This window comes from Dendrobates tinctorius, unplaced genomic scaffold (assembly GCF_039654945.1).
Source record: "Dendrobates tinctorius isolate UK_male_01 unplaced genomic scaffold, ASM3965494v1 ptg000070l, whole genome shotgun sequence".
Classification (NCBI taxonomy): Eukaryota; Metazoa; Chordata; class Amphibia; order Anura; family Dendrobatidae; genus Dendrobates; species Dendrobates tinctorius.
Genome location: NW_027361738.1, coordinates 63,986,643 through 64,008,139, shown reverse-complemented (window position 1 = coordinate 64,008,139; position 21,497 = coordinate 63,986,643). Strand labels below are relative to the sequence as shown.

At 43.8% G+C, this 21,497-nt stretch overlaps 1 protein-coding gene across 2 annotated transcripts in view; it reads left to right on the top strand.

Annotated features, from left to right (window-relative positions):
• GAD2 (glutamate decarboxylase 2) overlaps window positions 1-21,497 on the top strand; it is a 135,540-nt gene that overhangs the window by 71,819 nt on the left and 42,224 nt on the right. For both annotated transcript variants that reach the window (XM_073581768.1, XM_073581769.1), the window contains one exon: window positions 16,327-16,439. In XM_073581768.1, the coding sequence (XP_073437869.1) occupies window positions 16,327-16,439 (113 nt within the window). The remainder of the gene's footprint in view (window positions 1-16,326; window positions 16,440-21,497) is intronic.

Sequence of the window (21,497 nt, the reverse complement as noted above, 5' to 3'; positions counted from 1 at the left end):
AAGAAAAAAAAATATTTTTTATTTTCACGGCTCTGCGTTATAAACTTCTGTGAAGCACCTGGGGGTTCAAAGTGCTCACTATGCATCTAGATAAGTTCCTTAGGGGGTCTAGTTTCCATACTGGGGTCATTTGTGGGGGAGCTCCAAAGTTTAGGCACACAGGGGCTCTCCAAACACGACATGGTGTCCGCTAACGATTGGAGCTAATTTTCATTTCAAAAAGTCAAATGGCACTCCTTCCCTTCTGAGCCCTGCCGTGCGCCCAAACAGTGGTTCCCCCCCACATATGGGGTACCAGCGTACTCAGGACAAACTGGACAACAACTTTTGTGGTCCAATTTCTCCTGTTACCCTTGTGAAAATAAAAAATAGCGTGCTAAAAAAATCTTTTTTGAGGAAAAAAAATGATTTTTTATTTTCACTGCTCTACGTTATAAACTTTTGTGAAGCACTTGGGGGTTCAAAGTGCTCCCTACACATCTAGATAAGTTCCTTAAGGGGTCTAGTTTCCAAAATGGTGTCACTTGTGGGGGAGCTCCAATGTTTAGGTACACAGGGGCTCTCCAAACGCGACATGGTGTCCGATAACGATTGGAGCGAATTTTCCATTCAAAAAGTCAAATAGCGCTCCTTCACTTACGGACGCTGCCGTGCGCCCAAAGAGTGGTTTATGACCACATATAAGGTATCTGTGCACTCAGGAGAAATTGCCCAACACATTTTAGAATCCATTTTATCCTGTTGCCCATGTGAAAATGAAAAAACTGAGACCAAAAGAAAATTTTTGTGAAAAAAAAGTACTTTTTTTTTTTTACCGATCAATTTGTGAAGCACCTGGGGGGTTCAAAGTGATCACTATGCATGTAGATAAGTTCCTTGGGGGGTCTAGTTTCCAAAATGGGGTCACTTGGGGGGAATCTCCAGTGCTTAGGCGCACAGCAACTCTCCAAACGCGACATGGCAAGTGCTAAATATTCCAGCATATTTTCCATTCAAAAAGTCAAATGTGCTCCTTCCCTTCCGAGCCCTGCCGTGCGCCCAAACAGTGGTTTATGACCACATATGAGGTATCAGTGTACTCAGGAGAAATTGCCCAACAAATTTTATGATCCATTTTATCCTGTAGCCCATGTGAAAATGAAAAAAATTAATGATAAAAGAAAATTTGTGGTGCAAAAAATAAAATGTCCATTTTTTCCTTCCACGTTGCTTTAGTTCCTGTGAAGCACCTGAAGGGTTAATAATCTCCTAGAATATAGTTTTGAGTAGCTTGAGGGGTGCAGTTTTTAGAATGGTGTCACTTTTGGGTATTTTCTGCCATATAGACCCCTCAAAGTGACTTCAAATGTGAGGTGGTCCCTAAAAAAAATGGTTTTGTAAATATTGTTGTAAAAATGAGAAATCGCTGGTCAACTTTTAACCCTTATAACTTCCTAACAAAAAAAAATTGTTTCCAAAATTGTGCTGATGTAAAGTAGACATGTGGGAAATGTTATTTAGTAACTATTTTGTGTCACATCACTCTCTAGTTTAACAGAATAAAAATTCAAAATTTGAAAATTGCGAAATTTTCAAAATTTTCGCCAAATTTCTGTTTTTTTCACAAATAAACGCAAAAATTATCGACCTAAGTTTACCACTAACATGAAGCCCAATATGTCACGAAAAAACAATCTCAGAATCGCTAAGATGCGTTGAAGTGTTCCAGAGTTATTACCTCATAAAGGGACACTGGTCAGAATTGCAAAAAATGGCCAGGTCATTAAGGTCAAAATAGGCTGGGTCATGAAGGGGTTAAGGAGTCGTTGGAGAAGGGTCATATTAGACCATCCTCTTCACCCTTGGGTGCTGGGTTTTTTTTCGTGGCCAAAAAAGATGGTTCATTAAGGCCATGTATTGACTATCGTTCCCTCAACAAAATTACTGTTAAATATCAGTATCCGTTACCCCGATTTCTGATCTATTCTCCAGAGTTAATGGTGCTTGCTGGTTTACCAAGTTTGACCTCAGGGGGGCGTATAATCTTATTCGCATTAAGTATGGGGATGAAAGGAAGATGGCGTTTAATACTCCGGAGGGACATTTTGAGTACCTGGTGATGCCTTTTGGGATCACTAATGCCCCTTCTGTCTTCCAGTGCTTCATGAATGATATTTTCCGGGACTTTGTTGATAAATTTTTGATCATCTATCTGGATGATATTTTGATCTTTTCCAGGGATTGGGACTCTCATGTGGAACATGTACAGACTGTGTTCCGGATTTTGAGAGAGAATTCCCTGTATGTTAAGGGATCGAAATGCCTTTTTGGTGTACAGAGGATTTCATTTTTTGGGATTTATTTTGTCTCCGTCAACTATTGAAATGGACCCGGCCAAGGTACAGGCCATTTATGATTGGGTTCAGCCCACTTCTTTGAAGGCCCTCCAGAAGTTTTTGGGTTTTGCTAATTTTTATCGTAAATTTATAGCTAATTTTTCTGGTATTGCCAAAACATTGACTGATTTGACTAAGAAGGGTGCTGATGTGCTGAATTGGTCTCCAGAGGCTGTTTCTTCCTTTCAGGAGCTGAAGCGAAGGTTCACTTCTGCTCCGGTTTTGCGGCAACCTGATGTCTCACTCCCTTTTCAGGTAGAGGTGGATGCTTCTGAGATTGGTGTAGGAGCTGTTTTGTCCCAAAAAGATCCGGTAACATGTAAAATGAATCTCTGTGCTTTCTTTTCCCGAAAGTTCTCCCCATCCGAACGCAACTATGATGTGGGGAATCGGGAACTGTTAGCCATGAAATGGGCATTTGAGAAGTGGAGACATTGGTTGGAGGGAGCTAAACATCAAGTCGTGCTCCTTACTGACCTCAAGAATTTGATTTACCTTGAGTCGGCCAAACGCTTGAATCCTAGACAGGCTAGGTGGGCCTTGTTTTTCACACGTTTTGATTTTGTGGTCTCTTTTCTTCCGGGCACTAAGAATGTCAAGGCAGACGCCCTCTCTAGGAGTTTCTTTGCTGATTCTCCTATTGTGACCAAGCCTGCTACCACCTTAGGTGAGGGGGTAGTGTTGTGAGTTCATTTTCCCCTTCATTACTGAGGCCCGAGGAACTCCCTCTTCTGGTAAAGAAAGGTAGTGAGCCTGATTATCAAACACCTGAGGCTGATGATGATGACTGGCTGAGTGGAGTTACTGACTGGATATAAGGCTGCCGACGCCCTTCTGCCCTGCGGTTGATTTCTCTGTGGGATCCTTGGAGACCAGTCTGAATTCCTGCTCCTCTAAAGCTAAGTTTGCTGCTCGGCCTTTTGCTTTGGTGCTTTGACTTTGTTTTGCTTTGTTTTTCTGGATTTCTGCCATTCCCTGCTGGGGTGTGCTGAATTCATTTAGCTCTGTCTTCTGAAAATACCTGAGTGCTGATTTAGTTTTTGAAGCCTAGCTGCTTCAGGGCCTTTTCCATATCAGCTTGTTGGCTTATGTTTTTGATAGGATTTTGGCAGATTGCAGACAGCAGCCTTCCTGTCCTTTCCTATCTAGGTAGTTTTGGGCCCCGTCTTTGCTCAGTCTATCTTTCTGTCTGTGTTAGTATTTTCATCTTGCTTCACCGTCATTATATGTTGGGGGCTGCCTATTGCTTTGGGGTCTGCTCTGGGGCAGTTTAGATTCCCCCTTTCTTTCTTTAGGCCTATGTAATTCTCCGGCTGTGATCGAGGGGTCTAGGGCATCGTAGGAACCCCCCACGGCTACTGCTAGTTGTGTTGATAGGTTCAGGGGTCTGCAATCTGATAGGTGCCAACTTCTCTGGTTTTCTGGACTTAGCTTGTATTTCTGCTTTTGCCTCCTACGGTGACTCATTCATAACAGAATCACCCACCATACCGCAGATTCTAGGGTACTCAATAGCAGGAAAGAATTGTTTAAAAAAAAAAAAAAAGTGTGTATATTTTTTCTCTATATCTCTGAGGCCGTAGGAGGAATTTTTTTTTTTCTCTCAATGGAGATAAAGCAATTGTCTGATCGTGTGGAGCAGCTCGCTGCGGAAGTGCGTGGAATTTCCTCCTACCTTGCTCATTCACATGCTGCTGAACCAAAGATTCCTACACCTGATGTATTTTTGGGGGATCGGTCTAAATTTTTGAATTTCAAAAATAATTGTAAATTATTTTTTGCCTTGAAGCCTAACTCGTCAGGGAGCTCCGTGCAGCAGGTTAAAATTGTCATCTCTTTGCTGCGTGGCGATCCCCAGGATTGGGCGTTTTCTTTGAAACCAGATGATCCTATTCTGACTAATGTGAACGCATTCTTTCAAGCTTTGGGGTTGTTGTATGACGAACCTAATGCCATTGATCAGGCTGAAAAGACCCTGCTGGCATTGAGCCAGGGTCGTGATTCTGCAGAATTGTACTGTCAAAAATTCCGAAAGTGGGCAGTACTTACTACCTGGAATGATAATGCCTTGGCTGCTCTCTTTCGGAAGGGGTTGTCAGAAGCCGTAAAAGATACTATGGTGGGATTTCCTGTTCCCTCTGGTCTTAACGATTCTATGTCATTAGCCATTCAGGTTGATCGGCGTTTGCGCGAACGCAAAGCTGCACGAGAGGTGTTGCCACCTGTTGAACAAATGTCTGAGCCTATGCAATGTGATAGAGTTTTTTCCAGAGAGCAGCGTCAGGAGTTCAGAAGGCGTAATAAGTTGTGTTTTTTCTGTGGAGATGCCTCGCATATTATTTCTGTCTGTCCTAAACGAGAGAAACGCTTTGCACACACGTTTTCTGTTGGGGGTGTTCAACCTAAGTTTCTTCTGGCTATTACTCTGATCTGCTCCCTGTCCACATTTTCTGCCAAGGCTTTTGTGGATTCGGGAGCAGCCCTAAACCTAATGGACTTGGATTTTGCTAAATGTTGTGGATTTCCGATGACACCTCTGCAGACGCCTATCCCTTTGAGGGGGATTGATGCTACTCCTTTGGCTAAAAATAAACCCCAGTTTTGGACCCAGGTGGTAATGCGGGTCGCCCCAGACCATCAAGAAAATTGCAGATTTTTGGTGTTGCATAATCTGCATGATACTATTGTTCTGGGGTTTCCCTGATTACAGATTCATAATCCAGTTTTGGATTGGAAATCTGTGTCTGTGGTGAGTTGGGGTTGTCGGTGTGCCTTTAGTGAGGTTCCGGTGTTTTCCACCTCTCCTCAGTCGCATGATGTTCCTGATTATTTGGCGGACTTTTATGATGTATTTAGTGAGAATGAGTCTGCGTCTCTGCCTCCTCATAGGAGTTATGACTGTGCAATTGAACTGAGCCTGGGGTGTAAATTTCCCAAGGGTCGGCTCTTCAATTTATCTGTACCCGAGCACGAGGCTATGCGATCCTATATTAAGGAGGCGTTGGAGAAGGGTCATATTAGACCATCCTCGTCACCCTTAGGTGCCGGGTTTTTTTTTGTAGCCAAAAAGGATGGATCATTAAGACCTTGTATTGATTATCGTGCCCTCAACAAAATTACTGTTAAATATCAGTATCCGTTACCCCTGATTTCTGATCTATTCTCCAGAGTTAAAGGTGCTTGCTGGTTTACCAAGCTTGACCTCAGGGGGGCATATAATCTTATTCGCATTAAGCATGGGGATGAATGGAAGACGGCGTTTAATACTCCGGAGGGACATTTTGAGTACCTGGTGATGCCTTTTGGGCTCACTAATGCCCCTTCTGTCTTCCAGTGCTTCATGAACGATATTTTCCGAGATTTTGTCGATAAATTTTTGATTATCTATCTGGATGATATTTTGATCTTCTCCAAGGATTGGGATTCTCATGTGGAACATATTCGGACTGTGTTCCGGATCTTGAGGGAGAATTCCCTGTATGTCAAAGGATCTAAATGCCTTTTTGGAGTACAGAGGATTTCTTTTTTGGGATTTATTTTGTCCCCGTCAACTATTGAAATGGACCCGGCCAAGGTACAGGCCATTCACGATTGGGTTCAGCCCACTTCCTTGAAGGCCCTCCAGAAGTTTTTGGGTTTTGCTAATTTTTATCGGAAATTTATAGCAAAATTTTCTAGTATTGCCAAGCCATTAACTGATTTGACTATGAAGGGTGCTGATGTGTTAAATTGGTCTCCGGAGGCTGTTTCTTCCTTTCAGGAGCTGAAGCGAAGATTCACCTCCGCCCTGGTTTTGCGGCAACCTGATGTCTCACTTCCATTCAGGTAGAGGTTGAAGCTTCTGAGATTGGTGCAGGAGCTGTTTTGTCCCAAAAGGATCCTGTAACATCTAAAATGAATCCCTGTGCTTTCTTTTCCTGAAAGTTCTCTCCATCTGAACGTAACTATGATGTGGGGAATAGGGAACTGTTGGCCATGAAATGGGCATTTGAGGAGTGGAGACATTGGTTGGAGGGAGCTAAGCATCAAGTCGTGGTCCTCACTGACCACAAGAATTTGATTTACCTAGAGTCGGCTAAGCGCTTGAACCCTAGACAGGCTAGGTGGGCCTTGTTTTTTACACGTTTTGATTTTGTGGTTTCTTTTCTTCCTGGAACAAAGAATGTCAAGGCAGACGCCCTCTCTAGGAGCTTCCTTGCTGATTCTCCTGTGGTGACCAAGCCTGCTACCATCTTAGGCGAAGGGGTAGTTCTTTCTGCCATCTTGCCCGATTTGAGACGTGCTCTGGAAGAGTTCCAGGAAGACAAACCTGAGCGTTGTCCCAGTGGAAAGTTGTATGTTCCTGACCAGTGGAAGAAGAGAGTGATGTCTGAAGTTCATTGCTCTGCTTTGGCTGGTCATCCAGGTATTTTTGGTACTAGAGATCTGGTGAGTCGTTTTTTTTGTTGGCCCTCCTTGTCTCGTGATGTCAGGAATTTTGTGCAGTCCTGTGGGACGTGCTCCCGGTCTAAATCGTGTTCTCGCTCTAGTGGGTTGTTGATGCCTTTGCCTGTCCCCAAGAGGCCATGGACCCATATTTCAATTGATTTCATCTCTGATATGCCTGTCTCTCAGAGGATGACTGTTATTTGGGTGATTTGTGATAAGTTCTCTAAGATGGTTCATCTTGTACCACTCCCTAAGTTGCCGTCTTCCTCTGAGTTGGTGCCCCTGTTTTTACAACAGGTGGTTCGTTTGCACGGGATTCCCGAGAACATTGTATCTGACAGAGGAGTCCAGTTTGTGTCTAGATTTTGGAGAACTTTCTGTTCCAGGCTGGGAATTCAGTTGTCCTTCTCCTCTGCTTTTCACCCTCAGACCAATGGGCAGACAGAGAGAACAAACCAGACCTTGGAGTCATATTTGAGATGTTTTATTTCTGCTGATCAGGATGATTGGGTTTCATTTTTGCCCTTGGCCGAATTTGCTTTAAATAATAGAGCTAGTTCTGCCACTTTGATGTCACCTTTTTTTTGTAACTTTGGGTTTCATCCTCGATTTTCTTCAGGGCAGGTGGAGCCCTCTGCCTGCCCAGGTGTTGACACTGTGGTGGAGAGAATGCACCAGATCTGGGACCAAGTGGTGGATAAGTTATCTCTCTCCCAGGAAAAGGCCCAGCGGTTTTCCAACCGACATAGGACCATTGGTCCCCAGTTTAAGGTTGGTGATATGGTGTGGTTATCATCAAAAAATATTGCTATGAAGGTGGCTTCTCCTAAGTTTAAGCCTAGATTTATTGGACCTTACAAGATTGTGGAGACTATTAATCCGGTCTCTTTTCGTTTGGCTCTTCCTGTCACATTTAAAATCCATAATGTGTTCCATAAATCTTTGTTGAAGAGGTTTGTTGAACCTGTTGTTCCAGGGGTGGCACCTCCAGACCCTGTATTGGTTGAAGGTAACATGGAATATGAGGTAGAGAAAGTACTGGATTCCCGTCTGGCTAGACGGAGACTCCAGTATTTGGTTAAGTGGAAGGGTTATGGTCAGGAGGATAATTCCTGGGTCTCTGCCTCTGATATTCATGCCAAAAGATTGGTGCGTGCCTTTCAATGGGCTCACCCTGATCGCCCTGGTGGCGTAGTTGAGGGTTCGGTGACCCCTCCTCAAGGGGGAGGTACTGTTGTGAGTTCATTTTCCCCTTCATTACTGAGGCCCGAGGAACTCCCTCTTCTGGTAAAGAAAGGTAGTGAGCCTGATTATCAAACACCTGAAGCTGATGATGATGACTGGCTGAGTGGAGTTACTGACTGGATATAAGGCTGCCGACGCCCTTCTGCTCTGCAGGTGATTTCTCTGTGGGATCCTTGGAGACCAGTCTGAATTCCTGCTCCTCTAAAGCTAAGTTTGCTGCTCGGCCTTTTGCATTTGTGCTTTGACTTTGTTTTGCTTTGTTTTTCTGGATTTCTGCCATTCCCTGCTGGGGTGTGCTGAATTCATTTAGCTCTGTCTTCTGAAAATACCTGAGTGCTGATTTAGTTTTTGAAGCCTAGCTGCTTCAGGGCCTTTTTCATATCAGCTTGTTGGCTTATGTTTTTGATAGGGTTTTGGCAGATTGCAGACAGCAGCCTTCCTGTCCTTTCCTATCTAGGTAGTTTTGGTCCCCGTCTTTGCTCAGTCTATCTTTCTGTCTGTGTTAGTATTTTCATCTTGCTTCACCGTCATTATATGTTGGGGGCTGCCTATTGCTTTGGGGTCTGCTCTGGGGCAGTTTAGATTTCCCCTTTCTTTCTTTAAGCCTATGTAATTCTCCGGCTGTGATCGAGGGGTCTAGGGCATCGTAGGAACCCCCCACGGCTACTGCTAGTTGTGTTGATAGGTTCAGGGGTCTGCAATCTGATAGTTGCCAACTTCTCTGGTTTTCTGGACTTAGCTTGTATTTCTGCTTTTGCCTCCTACAGTGACTCATTCATAACAGGGTAGTTCCTTCTGCCATCTCGCCCGATTTGAGACGTGCTCTGGAGGAGTTTCAGGAGGACAAACCTGAGCGTTGTCCCATTGGAAAATTGTATGTTCCTGACCAGTGGAGGAAGTGAGTGATGTCTGAAGTTCATTACTCTGCATTGGCTGGTCATCCAGGTATTTTTGGTACTAGAGATTTGGTGAGTCGGTCTTTTTGGTGGCCCGCCTTATCTCGTGATGTCAGGAATTTTGTGCAGTCCTGTGGGACTTGCTCCCGGTGTAAACCTTGTTCTCGCTCTAGTGGGTTGTTGATGCCTTTGCCGGTGCCCAGGAGGCCATGGACCCATATTTCAATGGATTTTATTTCTGATATGCCTGTTTCTCAGAGAATGACTGTTATCTGGGTGATTTGTGATAGATTCTCTAAGATGGTCCATCTTGTACCACTCCCTAAGTTGCCATCTTCCTCAGAGTTGGTGCCCTTGTTTTTGCAACAGGTGGTTCGCTTGCATGGGATTCCTGAGAACATTGTATCTGACAGAGGAGTTCAGTTTGTTTCTAGATTTTGGAGGACTTTTTGTTCTAAGCTGGATATTCAGTTGTCCTTCTCCTCTGCGTTTCACCCTCAGACCAATGGGCAGACGGAGAGAACAAACCAGACTTTGGAGTCTTATTTGAGATGTTTCATCTCTGCTGATCAGGATGATTGGGTCTCATTTTTGCCCTTGGCCGAATTTGCTTTAAATAATAGATCTAGTTCTGCCACTTTGATGTCACCTTTTTTTTGTAACTTTGGGTTTCATCCTCGATTCTCTTCAGAGCAGGTGGAGTCTTCTGCCTGCCCAGGTGTTGACACTGTGGTGGAGAGAATGCACCAGATTTGGGACCAAGTAGTGGATAAGTTGTCTCTCTCCCAGGAAAAGGCCCAGCGGTTTTCCAACCGGCATAGGACCATTGGTCCCCGGTTTAAGGTGGGTGATATGGTTTGGTTGTCATCAAAGAATATCTCTATGAAGGTGGCTTCTCCAAAGTTTAAACCTAGATTTATTGGACCTTACAAGATTTTGGAGATTCTTAATCCAGTCTCTTTTCGATTGGCTCTTCCTGTTACATTTAAGATCCATAACGTGTTTCATAAGTCTCTGTTGAAGAGGTTTGTTGAGCCAGTAGTTCCTGTGGTGGCACCTCCTGACCCTGTATTGGTTGAAGGTAATGTGGAATATGAGGTTGAGAAGATACTGGATTCTCGTCTGGCTAGACGGAGACTCCAGTATTTGGTTAAGTGGAAGGGTTATGGCCAGGAGGATAATTCTTGGGTCTCTGCATCCGATATCCATGCCGAAAGATTGGTATGTGCGTTTCATCGGGCCCATCCTGATCGGCCTGGTGGCGTGGATGAGGGTTCGGTGACCCCTTCTCAAGGGGGAGGTACTGTTATGAACTCATTTTCTCATTCACCTTTGATATCCGATGAACTCCCTCTGCTGGTGAAAGGAGGTGGTGAAACTGATTTGGATGGGAGATACCTGTCACCTGAACAGGTGGATTGCGATTGGACATCCGGAATCTCTGAGTGGATATAAGGCAGCCGACGCCCTGTAGGGTTGCTGGTGATTTCTCTGTTATTGTTCCATGAGATTTTGTCTGATTTGCTTGGTTTTGTGTTCAGCCAGCCCCGGCTGGTGCTTTGCTGAGTTTCCATTTTTGTCCCTGATCGGTTGATTCTCTTTTGCTCTGTCTTCAGAATATATCGGAGTGCTGATATAGGGATTTTGAAGTCTAGTGACTTCAGGGCCGTTTTTCCTATAAGACGTGTTGGGACATTTTTGGTAGGGTTTTTGCGGATTGCAGCCAGCATCTTTTCTGTCCTTTCCTACCTAGCTAGTTGGGCCCCATCATTTGCTCTGCCTGTCTTTCTGTCTGTGTTTGTGTTTTCTTCTGTTTTCACCGTCAATACATGTTGGGGGCTGTCTATTGCTTTGGGGTCTGTTCTGGGGCAGTTTAGATTTCCCCTTTCTTTCCTTAGGCTTATTTAGTTCTCCGGCTGTGACGAGGTGTCTAGGACCACCGTAGGAACACTCCATGGCTACTGTTAGTTGTTGTGAATAGGATCAGGGGTCTGCAATCCGCTAGCTACCAACCTCTCCGGTTTTCTGGACTTAGCTTGTATTTTTGTTTTTTCCTCCTTCGGTGACTCATTCATAACAGTTACCAACCTCTCTGGTTTTCTGTAACTTAGCTTGTTTAGTTTTCCTCCTCGGTGACCCATTCATAACAGGTTACCCTGGTTAAAAGTGCACAATCCTGTACTGGACTGGTCATCAAATACTATAAGATCCTGGGGTCAGGGGTCTTCTGGGAAATATTGTTATGTACACATCGCTGCTGTGGTGAAAAATGAGCTACCTGAAGGCATTCAGGAATTCTAGAAAGTATTTTCTGAAGTTGAGTCACATGCTCTACCACCGCATAGGGAGTACGATTGCGCTATTGAGTTCATCCCAGGTGCTACTCTCCCTAAGTGTCGTTTATTTAATCTGATGATCCCCGAGAGGGAGACCTTAAAGAAATACCTGCAGACTAGTCTTGCTGCAGATCATACAAGATCCTCCAAGTCCCCTGTGGCTGTGGGATTCTTTTTTGTCAGAAAGAAAGATGGGGGTCTTAGGTAGTATCTGGATTTCAGGGAGATTAACAAGATCACTGTGCGCAATCCTTACCCCTTGCCGCTTATTCCGGATTTGTTTAACCAATTAGTTGGAGCCAAGTGGTTCTCTAAGATTGATCTCCATGGGGCATATAATTTGCTGCAGATTAAAGAAGGCGATGAATGGAAGGCAGCCTTTAATATCTCAGAAGGTCATTTCGAGTGTCTAGTAATGACTTTCGGCCTTACAAATGCTCCGGCTTCTTTCAAAATTTCATCAACAGCGTTCTGAGGCTGTTGATCGGTAGGGTTATCATTTATTTGGATGATATTTTGATCTACTCGCTCGATCTGGAGTCGCATTGGCAGAGAGTCCGCGAGGTTCTGCAGATTCTGAGAGAAAACCCACTCTTTGCTAAACTGGAGAAATGCGAGTTTGCATTACAGAAAATTAGCTTTTTGGGGTACATTGTCTCAAGTGATGGGTTTGATATAGACCCGGTGAAGGTTCAGGCGGTATTGGAGTGGCCAAGACCTGAATGCTTGAAGTCAATTCAGAGATTCTTTGGGTTTGCTAATTATTACAGAAAATTCATAAAGAATTTTTCTGTTATCGCCAAACCCCTTACTGATCTGACTAAGAAGGGTGCCAAACCCCTTACTGATCTGACTAAGAAGGGTGCCAATGGTCTCCTGAGGCTGTTAAGGCCTTTGAGCATCTCAAGGAGAAGTTTAACTCTGCTCCTGTTTTCATCCAGACAGACGAGACTAAGCCCTTTCTGGTAGAGGTGGATGCCTCATCAATAGGAGTGGGAACTGTTCTGTCACAGGAGGGAGAGGATGGGGTACATCCCTGTGCATTCTTTTCTAATAAATTTTTGGAGGCGGAGCTCAACTATGATGTTGGGAACCAAGAATTGCTGGCTATTAAGCTAGCGTTTGAGCATTGGCGACATTTTGTGGAGGGCGCTAGACATCCTATACAAGTCTTTACCGATCATAAGAATCTGATCTATCTGGGTGCTGCTAAACGTTTGAATGTTCGTCAAGCTAGGTGGGCATTGTTTTTTGCCCGGTTCCATCTCTCTGTGACATATATCCCTGGGACAAAGAATGTTAAAGCTGATACTTTGTCTCAAAGTTTCTCCCCAGCGGTTAATACTGAAAAGGAGGAATCTATTCTGCAGAAAGGGGTGGTTTTGGCAGCTTTAGGTTCTGAGTTGGAAAATAGCATTTTTAAAGCCCGGGATGCAGCAACAACCAACACTCCGTATGGGAAATTATTTGTGCCTAAAACCCTGAGGAGAGTTTTGTTTACGGAATGTCATGAGTCTTGTTTGGCGGGACATACAGGGATTGCTGAAACTAGAAAGTCGATCGGTTGGAATTTCTGGTGGCCGGGGTGGCTAAGAGAAATCATCAAGTGGGTGCGTCAGTGTACCGTGTGCTCTAGATCTAAGGATTCTCATGCTCCAGCGGCAGGGTTGCTGTGCCCATTAGAGGTTCCTAGTTCCCCATGGACGCATCTTGCAATGGATTTTATCACCGACCTGCCGGTCTCTGAGGGTTTTCTGTCATCTGGGTTGTGGTTGACCGGTTTAGTAAGATGTGTCATCTGGTCCTGTTCAATAAATTACCCTGCGCTAAGACACTTGCCAGGGCATTTGTGAAAGAGATTGTCAGACTCCATGGTGTCCCCATGGACATTTTCTACGATAGAGGACCACAGTTTGTGGCTCGATTTTGGCGTGCCTTTTGTGACAGACTTAAGGTTCATTTGTCATTTTCGTTGGGTTATCATCCAGAGTCAAATGAACAGACCGAGAGGAAGAACCAGGACGTTGAGCAGTTTTTGAGATGTTTTGTAGCAGACAATCAGGAGATGTGGTCAGAATATCTACCATTTGCTGAGTTTGCTCTCAATAGTCATACGTCTTCTTCGGCTGGATGTTCTCCTTTTTTTGTTGTACTGGGAAGCATTCATGTTTCTGTCCTTTTTCTAGGATTGGGGCAGTGGTGCCTGAGGAGGAGAGTTTTTCTGGAAATTTGGAAAGGGTTTGGACCAGTGTGAGCCATAATCTGAATCAGGCTAATAGGAGGTCTAAGAAATATTTTGACAAGAAAAGAAGGTTGTCCTTAAGGAATCTGCATTTAAAGGTCCCTTCTAAAATGTTTGGGCCTAAGTTTGTAGGACCCTTCAAAGTGGTTGAGATTGTCAACTCGGCAGCGGTCAGATTGGACATTCCTTTGTCCTGGAAAATTAATTCAGTTTTTCATATATCTTTGCTGAAGAAAGTTGACACGCCTGATAAGGTGGCCATGCCGTCTGCTCCTCCCATTGATGAGGACTGTGAGTTTGAGATTTCACGCATTCTTGATTCCAGGTGGCACAGAGGAGGCTTACAGTATCTCGTGACCTGGAAGGGTTTCGGCCCGGAAGACAATTCCTGGGTGAAAGCTGTGGACGTCTCAGCCTCAAGAATAATTAAGGCTTTTCACAGGAGATTTCCGAATAAAGCTCGGCCTAGAGGATCCAGTCCAATAAAGGTGTTAGAATCTGTTCAGTTTGTGACTATCCGCCATTTTCTTGTAGTGTTCAGCTGCTGGTCTTTTTCCCCTGGTGCAGGGTTTGTCTTGGGTCAGGTGATTGTATCACCCTTTATTAACCTGCACCTGTCTCCCATTCCTTGCTGGACAACAGTGTTAATCTGTTTGTATCTTGGCTTGGAGCTTTGCTTTGCCTTCTGTGTGTTTAATTAGTGCAGTGCTAGGATCTCTGGTTCTGCTAGTCATAGTTTCTGTTTTCAGTTTGTTTCTGCAGCCTTCTCTTTGTTTTCTATTAGGAGGTGACCCGTATTTGTACCCAGTCCTTAGATCTCTCAGGGACCCCCTTTCCCCTATCTATAGGTCTTTGCTGGAGATTATCCTTGGATCATCGGTGGGTCTATTCATAGGAATGGTTGCCCACTCCATCGTAGGGTATCAGTCTAGCCTTAGTGCAGGGTCAGTTTTCCCCCTCCTACCCTAGTCCTGTGCTGCAGAATCGTAACAGAAGGTACTTATCATGTCCTGTATGTTCATCTGCAGCAGATGATCCCACAGGGTGTTGTAGAACTGGCAGCGGCCGGGAAGATATCCTCAGATGGGATCCTTTAAATGGTGGTCCATCTTCCGGCGGCAGTGGTCGGTCTCCGGTACCTTCCACTGAGCCCCTAGTCCATAAGCACGTGCAGCCAAAGCAAACAAGGCCGCGGCACTCTCAGAGTCAAGCGTAAACAGGTGGGAAGCAAGTGGCAGGGAAGGCCGCAAGAGTCAATCCGGCACTCGGCCTTCTCTTCTCTGCACATGCGCCATACTCACAGTCATTGAGCGCACGGTACCCCTGTCTCTGGCAGCTACTGAATGCATGGCCCTTCTCTCCGCGGCTGTCCCGCTGGAGGGGGCGAGAACCAACAAACGCAGCCTGTCGTGGCGCCGGCACTCAGAGGACGGAGCACGCTGCTCACCTGGCTGTGTGCTGCTGCTCATTCACGCCAAACTGCCTGTGGCTGCATGCGCTTTTCTTTTTAAGCTGCTCCTCCTACCCGAGTCATGAGGTTGTTCCAGCTTCTCATTCCTTCCCCCAAGCAACAAGGGAGGCAGCCTCAATGGTTCTGGACATGGCTGGGTGCAGGTACCCGCAGCCCAGTCTTCCTCTTTACACTGGCAGGGAAATGTTTTGCCTAATTAAAAAGAATTAGCTGTGATCCCATGCAGTCATGTCTGTATCCACTCTTTTGCTTCCTCAACTGCCCAGGAGACGTGGTATGATCAGACCTTGTCACTGTACAGTCAGACACAGCCATTACACATTCATCCTATGGCACTATTGATAACTTGCCTTCATTGTGATCTTGTACCTAAGGCCGGGATCACACATGCGAGAAACTCAGACAAGTCTCGCATCTTAATACCCGGCAATCGGATCGCATCTTAATACCCGGCACTCGGATCGGAGCATGCGGCTGCATAGAAATACATGCAGCTGAACACTCCGCTCCCGAGTGCCGGCGGCAGTGCCTGGTATTAAGATGCGTGACTTGTCCGAGTTTCTCACATGTGTGATCCCAGCCTAAATGTAACAATCCTTTTCTTTACGATTTTAATCTATGTAGAGATCCCAATACACGTTAGACCAAAGTCAGCCAAACCAGTTCTAACAATAGTTTAATGTGTATGGAAGCCTCATAGCTGGCCCCCAATATATGATGTCGAAGGACAGAAAGATCCAGAATGTCAAATTTCAGACTATCAATACTTTTGTTTTCTAAGACATAGGCTGCTTACAGAGATGTCTGTCTTAGCTCTCTCTGCCAACTGAGCGCTCTTGTGCGTGGGAGAGATGGGCGAGATAGCTGCCGACAGAACAAATGGGCAAACCAAAGTCCAGCCAGGAGCTATATAGACTTCCATATATGGGGTCTTATGGACGCTGTTTTCCTTACATCTTTTTACCAACCTCACAGATCCAAACACAAGCTAGACCAGATGAAAAAAAAATTCCCTACAAATAAAAATTTGTCCTGCATTCAATTATTTGGCTGCCATTAGTAACTATTTAACTTTTTTCATGAACAAGGTTTTATATTAAAAGGTACATCATTTTTGTCTACTTTATAATCCCAGTGTAATTATTCTAAATCCAAAAATAATTTTGATTTATCAATGTTACAAGAAAATGAAAATAAAAATTAAAGCCAAATTTGCTCTTCAAAATTCCCATTAGTATTTATGTTATGATGTAAAAATTAAATTTTTCATAACATTAATATTTGCATTTTAATATATATATTGTTTTAAGTATTTTTTTTTTCTTTTTTCTAGGTTCACCTATGAAATTGCTCCCGTGTTTGTACTGTTAGAATATGTCACCTTAAAGAAAATGAGAGAAATTATTGGATGGCCTGGAGGAAGTGGTGATGGAATATTTTCTCCAGGTAAAAGTTATCATCTAAAAGCCTAAAATAAAATCTCTGGAAATATTTCTCTGTATTTCTGGCACTGTTATCTGGAGTTCCAAACGTAATGGAGTTCTGTTTTGAACTTAACTCCTGATAGTTTATGAATTTAATTTAGAAAGATGTATACAGCCCTCAAAGCAAACTGCGTATTACCATGAGCATAAATTGTGCTCTGTAGGAAGAATAATCAGATGAGACATTTGCCTTGCAGTTCTAAATGTTCCTACTACTCACACACTGAAAAAAAGAATATGTAGAAATTTCAGTACAAAGGACACTTGTATAGAATTAATCTGGAGTGGTAATCAAAGGACATGCCAATTAGTGTAAAAAGCCATGTGTGCAGCACAGAGATAAGAACAGCTAGTCATCATTGGGGGAGAGGGTATGGACTCCTCAGTTTTTTTTTTCAGACAATTTTTTAAATAATGTATCATTTTTTAGGTTTTTTTTTTGTTCTGAAGCTCTCCGGGTAAATAAAAAATAAGCGAAGAAAAAAATCTATATATTAAATTTATCTGTAAACTATTCATACCATGACCTTGACAAAAGGACATTTGACTTCACCCTCTATTTAATATAATGTTGAGTGGCTGACTGAGGTTAGATTAAAAAAAATGTATTTTGGTTTTGTTTTTCATTAAAAAAAGTCATAGTCCTGTTTTCTGTAGCTCATTTGTCTGTTTTTCTGTATAGACTGCAAGGTATTGAGCAGAGTCATTTCATTATCATTAGAGTCTCCAACAGCTAGGAGATGACTTAAGGCCCCGTCTCACTAAGCGATCTCGGTAGCGAGATCGCTGCTGAGTCACAACTTTTGTGACGTAACAGTGATCTCACCAGCGAGATCGCTGTGTGTGACAGCGATCAGCGAGCGGCCCCCCTGCAGGTATCGCTGATCGCTGGAAGAAACCTCTGGACATTTCTTTGGTCGCTGGTCTCCCGCTGGCCAGCACGCATCACTGTGTGTGACAGGCGGGAGACCAGCGATCAGCTGTAAAAAATAATAAAATAAATAAAAAATAGTGTTATTCTCACCTTCCGACGTCACGTTCAGCCATCCTGCCTCTCTCCACGCTCCGGTCCCAGTGATCCTTTGCACGAATGACCACGAGACTTCGCGCTCCCGCGAGACCGTGACATCTCGCGGTCATTCGTGCAAAGGATCACTGGGACCGGAGCGTGGAGAGAGGCAGGGTGGCTGAACGTGACGTCGGAAGGTGAGAATAGCTATATTTTTTATTTTGATTCTATTTTTTACAGCGATGGCAAGCGATGCCGGGCGCTCGGCATCGCTGTGCTGATCGCTGGTGAAGCTGTCTGTGTGACAGCTCACCAGCGATCACATAGCGACTTACTAGCGATCCTGACACCTTGATATCGGCGTCGGGATCACTGGTAAGTTGCTTAGTGTGACGGGGCCTTAAAGCCCCGTTACACATAACGATGTCCCAGCGATCCCACCCACGATCCGACATGATGGGATCGCTGGGACATCGTTAGGCTGATCGCTGGTGAGCGATCACATAGACAGCCCCAGCGATCAGGATCAGCGATGCTGGACGCTGGTTTCTAATGTAAACGTCGGGTATCCATGAGCCGCGGCTCCTGGATACCCGCTGTTTACCTTGGAAACCGGCATACATGCTGGTTTCCAAGGTAAACATTAGGTATCTAAGAGCTGCACGACTCCTGGATACCCGCTGTTTACCTTGGAAACCAGCATGTACGCCGGTTTCCAAGGTAAAGAGCGGGTATCCAGGAGCCGAGGCTCCTGAATACCGGATCTTTACATTAGAAACCAGCGTCCAGCGTCGCTGATCGCTGGTCTCTCGCTGCCACACACAGCGATGCGCGCTGGCTAGCGGGAGACCAGCGATCGAAAAACGGCCCTGTCCGATGCTGCACGATCAGCGATAACCGGCAGGGGGCTGGTCCCTGATCCCCGTCACACACAGCGATCTCTGGGCCCTTACTGTTGAGTATTTTTATAGACTGTTCACAGTTTTTCTGTACTACATTACTTGAAGGCTTCATTAAAGGGTCTGTAGGATTTCATTTTCTTATAATAGCAGGGAACACTAAAAAATAGAAAATACTCCTCTGAATTCCCCTGCCACTCCAGTGTCATTATGGCTCTTGTGGCCCTTGCTGGTCTTACGTTCAAAACCTAGGATAACAAAACAAGCAAATATCCTGTAGTAAGAAAATAGTAATAATACATGTAAATAACATAAGGTACTTGGCTGACACGATTTTGATTAAAAAAGCGTAAAAGCCATCCCACCGCAACAAAGTGCACCCAATTGGGATGGTCCTATCGCTAGTATTTTGCTTTCCTATGTGCCAGCAGGCCTCAATAGATGGAGGCCAGAGAAGGACCCAGGTCTGACTGTTTTGCACCTGCCCGTGGAAAGCTAAATAGACAAAACAGCAAATAAAGGTCAGAATACAAGAAACTAAAGCAAAACTCAAGAAATCGGCTGACAATTTGTTTATATATGTGCAATGTGTAGGTGCACATTCACACTGTGGATATTAACAGACAAAAACTAGGATAAAAACACAATGATCACATACTCTGTAATAAATAACTAGTAATAGTATACATAAATAGCATAAGGTACTTGGCTGACACTATTTTGATTAAAAAAAAGCATAAAGGTCATCCCACCGCCACAAGGTGTAGCCAATCGGGATGGACCAAGCTCTAGCATTCAAGTATTTCACCTATGTGTCAGCAGACCTCAATATACAATTGTACATGTATAGTACATGTAATAGTACTATTTACTTACTGCAGGATATATATATAGGCCCACTCACTGACTCCAAGATTGTAGACACCTGTGATGCTAATTAGTGGACACACCTTGCTTTAACATGTCCCTTTTGTTTCAGGAGTACCATCATTTCTGACCAGGCCTATTGCATGAGTTTTATTTATTTATTTTTTTTTAATTCTGTGGAAGCATGGTTTAAAAGCAATGTCTGACTTTCATTTGTTCATTTTCATAGATTGTTGATTTATTATTACTTTTGTCAGATTCAAGGAATTACTGTGAAAATTGGGGGATGTTCTGTCATTAAACTGGGGGAACCAACAATTTTGACCACGTGCGTATACCAATGGGTGTGCAATTAAACGTAACGAGCATTTAGAACATTTTATCATGTAACATTATATCTTAGGATATACTATAACAATATGATTGTGGGGTCTTAGATTTCTGACCCCTGTGTATCTAGAGAACAAGGCTCCTCCATGTTTTCTCCTACATAGCAGTGCATTAAGCCCCTCCTCAGTGTATGGGCTCATGCAGATGTCCATGCAAATCGGTCTGAGCACCTAAAGCAATGAACATACTGGCATCAGCTCTCTCAACCAAAATGAAAGATTTACATTTATCTGTGACGCTGTAACACACGGGTCAGGAGAGCCACAGCCAGTCTGTGCATTGAGATCCTTGCTTGGACCAATTTGTATGGACATCTGCACGAGCCCTTAGGAATTGCCACATACCCCATTGATGTTTTGCAACCCAGGCTACAACCCTTTTCCGGCATGCAAACTCTAAAGAGCTGTGAGCCAAAATAGAATAAAGTCTTTCAGGGGGGTGTCACCTTTAAGATTTTTACACTTTTCTCTAGCTAAGGTGAGGTTGTAGTACAGCCAGCAAAGAGATGTCTGACACATGGATTCTGTACAATTGTCTCCTTTATTTCTTTTAAAAAAAATCTTAAGTGAAGCAATTGAGGTTCTTAGGCCAGAAGTCATATTTGAGTCCTGGTGCTTGAGTTAACCTAAAGGCTCCGATACCACAGAATAGATTACCAGAATTATAGATTGAGTGACCAGTTTCTTAGAGACTTTCTTGAATGTAAACTATACACATGAACCCGGAGTGCAACATAAAATCAAATTACGGTAGTTTTTTGTAAATAATATTTTTTGTGGGAATTCATATTAGAATGTCCAAATTGCATAAATTTGAGGCATAATCATCATTGAATATTTGGGACCAAATTTTCAAAACTTGACAACCTTGTGTGGTTTTCTTCTGCACTGGTGTCGATAGTATACTGAGAATGGTCTGATTGTGGAAAAAGATCCAGAAAAAGAAGATGTCCAGCATCATTCTGACAAACAGGCAGATCATAGTCAAGTAAATTGAAGAACAATACAATGGTGGAACTCCTGTTAACGCGGTGGTGTCCTGATTAACATTAGGACGGATGGACTATTTTCGCAGATGACCGATTTGAGTGACACTGCTGTCTAAAGAAAAAAAAATCAAAACTCCAGTGGGGAGCAGACATTGTCCAGTGTAAAGACATTGCCTGGTCAGAAGTGTCCAGATTTCTGCAGCACCATGCTGATGGGAGGGTGAGAATGATGAACCAATGACTCAATGAACCCTGTCAAGTGGCAACAGTGCAGGCTGGTCAAGGTATAGTAAGGGTATTGGTAACTTTTTTTGCCCACCCTTGCTCTTCTGTAGATGGACATTTGGACATAAGAGCTTAACTAAGGACTTCAACTCTTCATTGAAGCTCTTTACTCTAGAAGGACAGTGCCCCTTGACACAATGGTTGGAAAATCATGGATTGGTTAATGGAACATGACAGCATGACAGAGAGTCTTTCTTACTTCCTTGTCCTTCATAGTCCCCTGATCTTAATCCTACAAAGTATCTCTAAGACAAGGTGGAATGGAGTTTTTGGAGTATGTCAGTATCCACATCTAATTTACAGCAACTATGAAAAGCTGTCCTATCGACATGGGTCAATATTCTTGTAGAATGATTTCCCTGCCTAATGAAATATAGGCCATGATGAACTGCAGAGGTTCTGAAGGCCAAAGTAAGTCCAACACGCTACTAGATAAGTGCCTCTAATAAAGAGGGCATTTGGTATAAATGACACATAGAAGGTAGAGACCCTTTGTTTTACCTATGTAGCAGATTATGGCCACTCAAGCAGCTAACGGAAATTGTTTAATCGATCACCATATTATACAGTATTTCCAAAAAG